General features: G+C 37.9%; 2 protein-coding genes across 2 annotated transcripts in view; both read right to left on the bottom strand.

Moving 5' to 3' along the window:
- LOC106870986 (uncharacterized) overlaps nt 1–3,622 on the bottom strand; it is a 4,445-nt gene extending 823 nt beyond the window's left edge. Inside the window, exons 1-2 of the mRNA XM_014917232.3 lie at nt 3,296–3,622; nt 1–861 (exon numbers count right to left, since the gene is read on the bottom strand). The exon at nt 1–861 is cut by the window's left edge and continues 823 nt beyond it. Coding sequence (XP_014772718.3) covers nt 1–737 — 737 coding nt within the window. The 5' untranslated portion in view covers nt 738–861; nt 3,296–3,622. The remainder of the gene's footprint in view (nt 862–3,295) is intronic.
- A 2,086-nt stretch (nt 3,623–5,708) lies between these two features.
- Nucleotides 5,709–9,134, bottom strand: part of LOC106870985 (F-box/LRR-repeat protein 18) — a 35,186-nt gene continuing 31,760 nt past the window's right edge. The window contains exon 10 of the mRNA XM_089343489.1: nt 5,709–8,993. Coding sequence (XP_089199615.1) covers nt 8,843–8,993 — 151 coding nt within the window. The 3' untranslated portion in view covers nt 5,709–8,842. The remainder of the gene's footprint in view (nt 8,994–9,134) is intronic.

Below are 9,134 nucleotides of genomic sequence, written 5' to 3'. Positions count from 1 at the left end.
TAACAAGGGAAGCATTTATGGGGCAACCAGGAACACAGGTAATTGTTATAGTGCGGACAGTTGGTGAATTTGAAGCGATGAGAGTGAGGGAAGTGACAGTGAGATGGATAATTGTATTGGAGACAATCATTAGTCTTCCGGTTGTATATAATATTACAGTATGGGTGGTTTATGCCGGTTAACAGATAACGTTTAGAAGATATGACTTTTGTGTCTTTTTGGAGTTCCTTTTCAGGTTTTGATTCCATTTCCACTTCTGGCTTTGATTCTGTTTCCACTTCTGGCTTTGATTCCGTTTCCGAAACTGATTTTGAATCCATTTCGGATTTTGATTCCGTTTCTGCTTCTAGTTTTGCTTCTGTTGCTGCTTTTGGTTTGGCATTTGTCTTCCCATTTTGCTTTGCTTCCGTTTTCACTTCTGGTTTTGCTGCTGTTTTCACTCCCGGTTTTGCCTTTATTCCTTCTTTTTGTTTTGCCTTTATTCCTTCTTTTTGTTTCGCCTTTATTTCCTCTTTTTGTTTCGCTTCCTCTTCCGTTTTGGTTGTTTCTTCTCCTAACGTTTCTAGTATTTTTTCAAACTCTAAATCAAAGTTCTCTTCTGATTGCGTTTCAGCATTTTTTTCCGATTCAGATTCTGCACTTTCAGTGACCTTTAATCCCTGACCCTCCACAGTTTCTGATTCTAGATTTTCGGCAGATTCTGATTCCACCACTTCACTGGGTTCCTTTTCAGACATTTTTTTTTTTAGCTTTTATGATGCGTTCCTCTGAAATAATTCCCAAACAGGATTTTTTCCTTTTTTCTATTTTCTATTTTTCTTCAAAGTTTCCCAATGGCACACAATAGCTTTATCAATATACCTGCAAAAATAAAGATATTTGTTTACATATTCATACACACCGAGACACCTAAATAAATATTTACATATATTGTGATGGCACATGTGCCCAGCATCGCCTTTCTGGCACTTGTGCCCGCGGCATGTCTAAGGACTTTTGAGCGAGATCGTTGCCAGTGCCCCTGGACTGGCTCTAGTGCGGGTGGCACATAAAATACACCATTTTGAGCGTGGCCGTTGCTAGTACCGCCTGACTGGCCTTCATGCTGGTGGCTCGTAAAAGCACCCTCTACACTCTCTGAGTGGTTGGCGTTAGGAAGGGCATCCAGCTGTAGAAACTCTGCCAAATCAGATTGGAGCCTGGTGTAGCCATCTGGTTTCACCAGTCCTCAGTCAAATCGTCCAACCCATGCTAGCATGGAAAGTGGATGTTAAACGACGATGATGACGATGATGATACATGCATATGCATATATATCATGTAGTCATTGGTTGTGATTAGTCAGAAAGCTGCCATTGGCTGCTAGTCTTTTGTTTTGCTCTTGAAACACATAACCTCTTTCTTAATGGAGGTGGAAACATGTTTGGGCAACAGAAGACACTTTTAAGCTCCGACTAAATAACAACAGGCCCCCTTTTAGGATCCCAGAGAGGTGCAACGTAACATCTTTGGCCAACTATATATTGCATTTAAAAGAAGAGAAAATGCCATACAGGCTTAAATGGAAACCCCTGGGAACAGCCTGGACCTTACCTCAATGGAAGCAGACAATGCATACTTTGCTTCATTCACAGAGTTAAGAGACTAAGGGTTTCCTTGATTCAGGGGATTTCTTAAATTCAGAAAGTGAAATGTTTAGTCAGTGTCCCCATGATAGAAAATTTGCCTTGAAACATAGGCTTCGCTGCTTTCTGACAGTGACTTGAAATAGGGAAAAAAATAACTGTTTTATCTTCTATTTGTTCTAGTCATTAGACTGAGGTCATGCTGGGGCACTGCCTTGAAAATTTTTTAGTCAAATGAATTGACCCCAGAACTTTATTTAAGCCTGGCACTTATTTTATTAGAAAGCTGATGGGTTGTGCGTGCGTGCTTGTTCTTGGCTGTGTCTGTCTGTGTACCTGTTCTGTTTTCATGTATTTATGTGTTGTGGAATATAGATATAATAAAATTATACCAGTAATGTCTCATTTTAAACTTGAAGAAAAAAAAGCTTTGTTTTGGAAGAGTAATATTTGAAATTGTTGACTTTCTAGCTAAGCTCAAAGCTTATTATGGTTTAGACCAAGATCAACCTTGGTCGAACGGATCTATGATTAAAATTATTTAGAAAGTGTCATAGTATATTTATAGTGTATTTCTTATAAAGTGATAAATTGATTTGAAAGATTTCACTGCCAAGAACAAGCACGCACACACAGAGACACAGACAAGAGCAAGCACACACATACACAGACAAGAACAAGCATGCACACACACAGGCACAGACAAGAACAAGCATGCACACACAGACAAGAACAAGCACGCACACACAGCCCATTACTTTCTCCTCCTCCTCCTCCTTCTCCCATTTCAGCCACTGTCACGGGAATACCCGAAGTGTCAAAGGTCAAATTTTGTCGAGTTATAGCGACGGAATGTCCCAACGAGGAAACACCAGCGCTGGTTTAACTTATAAAGCAAAATAAGAACATGTTTAAGGCATTATGGGAAGGTGGGGGTGGAACAGAAATGGTAAACGGTTTACGGCTCAAAAGAAATAACTTTAAACTTGCTAAAGTAATATTCGGAATAACGAGGACAGAAGCAGATGTATTACGTCAGATTAATTTTGAGGATTTGATCAAAGACTTTGCAATTAAAAGACAGTAAGAGAAAACTTTTCAAATATAAATAAGGTGGGTGTATGCAAAAATAAGCATTTTTTTTTTACTGTTACTTTCGTTTCATTCATTTAGCAAAATAAATTATTTTATGGTTTATTATTGTTTATAATTTCAATTACATATTCATCGGGGCACCAACATCTTTTACGTATTTTTGGGCAGGCCTGGCCAACTCGAATTAATTATATTGCGAACCACTTTAATTAAAGAAAGTTTTTTTTGAGGGCTGCTTGTATACTTTATGCACGAATAGCCAAAGAATCAAATTACAGAATCAAGAATTTTAAAAATTGTTTTCCGTTTGTTTAAAATTATAAAATTGTCGGCTATTATTGCTTTATTGCCAATTATAAATTTTAAATTCATTTCGAAACAAATGTTTTACACAAACAATTTTATTTTGAAATTAAACACAAAGTATCAAGCGGGCCGCAAGATAAAAGTCTGCGAGTTGGCCAGCCCCGGTTTAGGGCCTCTATGGGTCCTACTCCGGCCTGATGTGAGCGTATATATATATATATATATATATATATATATATATACACATGTATGTGTGTGTGTGCGTGTACCTTTATGAATATGTCCTTTGACCGAAAGGATGGTTCGTTTTATATACACGAAATCATTGAATAGTGTACAATGTCATTCGGACCGCTTATTTTCTTGTCTTTTTCTTCATTTGTTGTTGTTGATGTCGTTGTTGTTGTTCTTGCTAGACGGCATTCATCATCATCATTATTACTATCATTATTGATATTTACCACAGGGAACCTCCTATTATTTTTTCTCCCCCGTCAATCATGTATTCACGGTATACGCTTCTTAGAGGTACACTGACGAGAATTTTTTTGGAGGCGAAAAAAATAATGGAATGTGTATATATACACATGTGTGTGTGTTAGTGTGTTTAACACACATATACACACACGCGCGTGAGTGTGTGTATGTATATGTATGTAGATATATACGCGCGCGCACATATATGTGTGTGCGTGCGTAAGTGTGTGTGTGTATGTGCCTGTACTTTGCGTTTCTTTGACAGATAGAGAGGGAGGGAGATTGCTTTTCATTATGTGACGTCATTTTGTTATTGTGATAAAAAAAGTGATCCTTATAAATGTCGGCCAGCACAGAGGCGAAGGATAAAAGTTTATTAAAAAGTCACTCATCGATTTCTTCACGTACCATCACTATGGCACCTCCTCCCGCGGCCGCCTGCTGTAGTCAGCTCTGAGCCCAGGCTCCCCTGCTCGTCAGGCTGAGAAAAGTAAACTGTCAAAGAAGTATCGGTCGTTCTCTGACAGGTTTACGGTTGATCCCGTGATAGTGAAAGACCTCCGGCGTTCTCGGTCCTAGGACCATATTCCTGCCCGTCGCTATCCGCAAATACAAGCCCCCGTGGGTCAGAGTGGTTGTTCCAGTACGTCTCCCTTGCCATTTTCCAGAGCACTGCCTTGTCTATTTGGTCTGCTGGGACCATAAGGCAGTCTGAGCAAGACGAAATGGAGAGAATGGAACAATTTCGTAGCTTAGTTCTCTTTTAAACGTTTACGCCATAACCCATGAAAGAATAAATTTCTATTGAAGTAATCCCATTATTAAGCGACCACTACCATCACCACTCAGAGATCAAACCAAGGTTAAAGAGGGGAAAACAGCCTTCCAGTAAATTTAACCCCAAACTAGGTGAGAATGGCATGAGGAGGAACCTCGTTTGTATTCCGGAGAATAATGCAGGGAGAGGACTCTTGTCTTCGTTAGGAATGGAAAATGGAACCTTTAAAGGTCACTGTCTCTGGAATAGGGTTCCTTGAAGTTTCTCTTGGCTCGTATGAAGGCATGTGGCTTAGTGGCTAGGGGTATTTGGATCGATCTCGACCATAAGGTTGTGAGTTCGATTCCCACTTTCGCATTGTGTCCATGAGCAACGTACCTTATTTCCCATTCCCATCGCTCCACTCCACTCAGCTGGCAAAAATGTGTTGTAACTATATTTCAAAAGGGGTCATCCTTGTCGCATTCTGTGTCACGCCAAATTCCCTGAGAACTACGTTATGGCTACGCGTGTCTGTGGAGTGCTCAGCCACTTGCAGATTAGTTTCTTGAACTGGCTGTTCTGTTAATCGTGTCAACGTCCAGTAGTGCTGCGGTACCCCAAGTAAAGAATATGGTATACAATGACTATAAGCTATAGAACTGACCATAGGTGTGTATTATTTGTTGAGCAGGCAAAGGGGGTACCGTTCAGTTACACCCCCGTCGCTAGGGCACTACCCCCTCGCTAGTCAATGGTGCACCCTCAGATTTACAGTGATACTGTAGGGCAGAATTCGTGACAGACGAACTGTAGACAGAAACTTCGCTGCGGGTTAGCAACAAAAAAAAGGGACTTCCGATAGAGGGAAAACAAAGGAATGTCAAAGGTGAGTATGAAACGAATTTGAGTGAACTAAACAGAAATAACTGGCGACTTAAGCCCTGATGTACGTAAAGTAATAAACCTTTGATAAATGCATTCTCGTCTCCACTAGTTTGTTTGCGTATAGCTTAATAAAGCTATAGTGGAAGCACAATGGCCCAGTGGTTAGGGCAAACTCATGTGGAATTTCGAAGAGTAAATCGAAGGATAAGGATGTATTCCAAGCCTTTATCATGCATGTTTTCAATTCATCAATGATGGTTATATGGCACCGATATCTCTGTATCTCTGCTAATAACGAGCTGCAGACACAGTAATCGATGAGAGAAATGAATCAGCAAATCACCTATCACAGTTTAATTAGTGATCTAATTAATGCTCGTTAGTTTTGCCTTTAAATTTTTCCTGCTTTTCTAGCGACCACCCTGTAGATCGCTTTTAAAACAGGAAGTTTGTATCACAGGACCAAGAACAATTTCAGACAGGATGATATAAAAAAAAAGGTCAAATCAAACACAAAACGAAATATAGAACAATTCTTCAACTCAAAAAAAAGAAAGAAAAACAGAAAAATTAGGTTTTTATTTCTTTAATATTCTATTTACAAATATCTCTTGATAGTCTGTCTGTCTGTCTTGAGGGTTGAGCAGTGAAAATTGTTTTGTTTTTTTCTTTTAGACATGAAATGGGGGGGGGGTGGAACTGGGGACGGGGAACTTAACAGTTGTAATGTTCACAATTACAGAAATATTTATATTTATATTTTTTTATTTTATTTAATTTTTATTTCTTTGTCTGAAGAAGCCCTTTTGTACAACAAAACCCAGATTATTAGCAGAAAAATAATTTGGTATATATATATATATATTTTTTTTTTTTGCTTTTCTTTTGGTGTGGAGGGGAAGAAAAATAGATAGTGGGATGGGAGGGGAGAATTATTATTATTATTATTATTATTATTATGGTAAGCTGGTTGAATTTTTAACATACCAGATGAAAAGTCCTTAAACATTTTTTCCAGGTTTATGTTCTGACTTTAAGTGGCACTAAGGTAGACTGTGCCATTCATCCTATCAGAGTCAATGAAATATGTATCAGTTGAGTACTGCGCTCCATTTCCTAAGGTTTCAGGCCTTGTGCCTTTAGTAGAAAGGATTATTATTATTTTTATTATTATTATTAAGAAGGCTGTGAGCTGGCAGAATCACGCTGGATAAAACGCTTAGCAACAATTCTTTCAGCTTCAAGTCCCGAGTTCAAATATCACTAAGGTTCACTTTTATCCTTTCAGCGTCAATACAATAAATACCAGTTTAGCACTGGGGGGGTCAACCCAGCACTATAGTAGAAAACACTTGACCCCAATGTTTGACTGGTATTTATTTTACTGACCCCCAAAAGGATGAATGGTAAAGACCACCTCCACAGAATTTGAGCCCAGAACAAAAAACTAGAAGAAATACTGCTTAGCATTTTGTCAAACATACTAACAATTCTAGCAGCTCACGGCCTTAATAATAATAATAATAATAATAATAATAATAATCCTTTCTAGTGGAAGCACAAGGCCTCAGATTCGGGGGAAGGGATTAAGTCGATTACATTGACCCCAGTGTGTAACTGGTACTGACTTTATCCACCCTGAAAGGAAGAAAGGAAAAGTTGACCTCAGCAGAATTTGAACTCAGAACATAAAGGCAGATGAAAGGCCGCTAAGCATTTTGCCCGGTGTGCTAATGATTCTGCCAGCTTGCTACAGATGATAATAATAATAATAATAATAATGATAATAATCCTTTCAACTATAGGCACAAGGCCTGAAATTTGGGGGAGCGTGGGGGGGGCAGTCGATTACATCGACCCCAGTGTATAACTGGTACTTATTTTATCGACCCCCCCCCCCGAATGGATGAAAGGCAAAGTCGACCTTGGCAGCATTTGAACCCAAACCATAAAGGCAGATAAAATACCACTAAGTATTTCGCCCGGTGTGCTAACAATTCTACCAGCTCGTCACCTTAAAAATAATAATAATAATAATAATAATAATAATAATAATAATAATAATGATAATAAAAGTCTTTATGGAACCATTTGGACGAAATTAAAAAAAAAATTTTTTTGTTTTGGTTTTCTTTGAGTGGATGTGTGGGTGGGTGGGTGGGTGAGTAGGGTGGGTGAGTGGGGTGGGTGGGTGGGTGAGTGGGGGTGGGAGTATTTGGTATTGTTTTGTTTTTTTTTCCTTTGTCCAGAGTCTGACCAGACTAGTAGGGAGGATGACGTGTGACGATGATGTTATGACAATTAGTGGGGTCTACCGAGAAACAAAGAGAAGGGGTTGTCTCCAGCTGAAGCTTGACGAAAATTTCACATGAAGCAAGAATTCAAGGTTTGGGGGGAGGGGGAGGGTAAGGGGTTTGTTTTGATGTTGTTGATGCTGATGATGTTTTCGTTTTTTTTTATATACTTTTTTAAATAATAAAAAGTAATAATATTAATAAAAACAATGATAACGATTAAAAATAATGACAATAATAATAATACTAAAAGTAATAATAATAATAATAATAATAGTAATAATAATGATAATAATAGTAATAGTAATAATAATAATAATAATAATAATAATGATAATAATAATAGTAATAATAGTAATAATAATAATAATAATAATAATAATAGTCCTTTCTACTGAAGGCACAAGGCCTGCAATATGTGGGAAGGGGACTAGTTGATTACATCAACCCCAGAGTTTCAGTGGTACTTAATTTATTGACCCTGAAATGAAGAACAAAGTCGACCAAACTCCACAAAGGAAACGCAGACGAAATGCTGCTAGGCATTGTCCAGCTCACTACTTTAATAATAATAATAATAATAATAATAATAATAATCCTTTCTACTACAGGCACAAGGCCTGAAATTTTTGGGGAGGGGACTAGTCAATTACATTGACCCCAGTGTTTTACAGGTACGTAATTTATCGACCCTGATGGAATTTAGACTGAGAATATACACGGATGAAATGCCGCTAAGCATTTAGCCTGGCATGATAACAATTCTGCCAGCTCATCGCCTTAATAATAAAAATATTGATAATAACAATAATCCTTTCTACTATAGACACAAGGCCTGGAATTTGTGGGGATGGGGCAGTCGAATTCATCAACCTCATTACTCAACTGGTACTTATTTTATCAACCCCGAAAGGATGAAAGGCAAAGTCGACCTCAGCAGAATTTGAACTTGGAACATAAAGTCGAGAAAACTGCATAGGGGCATGCGAACGATTCTGCCAGCTTGTTGTCTAAATAATAATAATAATAATAATAATAATAATAATAATGATCCTTTCTGCTATAGGTGCAAGGCCTGAAATTTTGGGGGAGGGGACCAGTGTGTAACTGGTACTTATTTCATTGACCTTGAAAGGATGAAAGGCAAAGTCGACCTTGGTGGAATTTGAACTCAGAATGCAAAGACAGATGAAATACCACCAAGCATTCCACCTGGTGTGTTAATGGTTCTGCCAGATGGCCGCCTTAATAGTAATAACAGATAATATATGATATCAATAATAATAATGCTATAAATAATACAATAATAATATAAAAAATGATAAATAATAATAATAATATTATTATTAATAATCATAGTAATGAAGATGATGATGATTATGGTTTCTGTTAAAATGGCTTCACCAGTCAACTGGCTTGACACTAACTCGAGATCTGAGTAACATCAGTTCCTCATAATGTTTGGTTGGTATAGAATTCAACTCGTCTTTAAGATCAATGTGTTGTAAAGGGAAAAGGTTAATCCACAAGGCAGGACGGCTTGGTTTGTATCTATAAAGGTAAGAAAGAAGGTAAAATAAAGAAAGAAAGACATGAAAAAACTCAGGAAATGAACTCGCAAACATACACGTGATCCACAAACTATGTGGTCACTGCTGCTGCTGGAAATAACAGCCTACCAAAATTCTGTCG

Source organism: Octopus bimaculoides, chromosome 27, assembly GCF_046866305.1.
Source record: "Octopus bimaculoides isolate indiv1 chromosome 27, ASM4686630v1, whole genome shotgun sequence".
NCBI lineage: Eukaryota > Metazoa > Mollusca > Cephalopoda > Octopoda > Octopodidae > Octopus > Octopus bimaculoides.
This window is presented reverse-complemented; position numbering and strand designations above follow the sequence as displayed.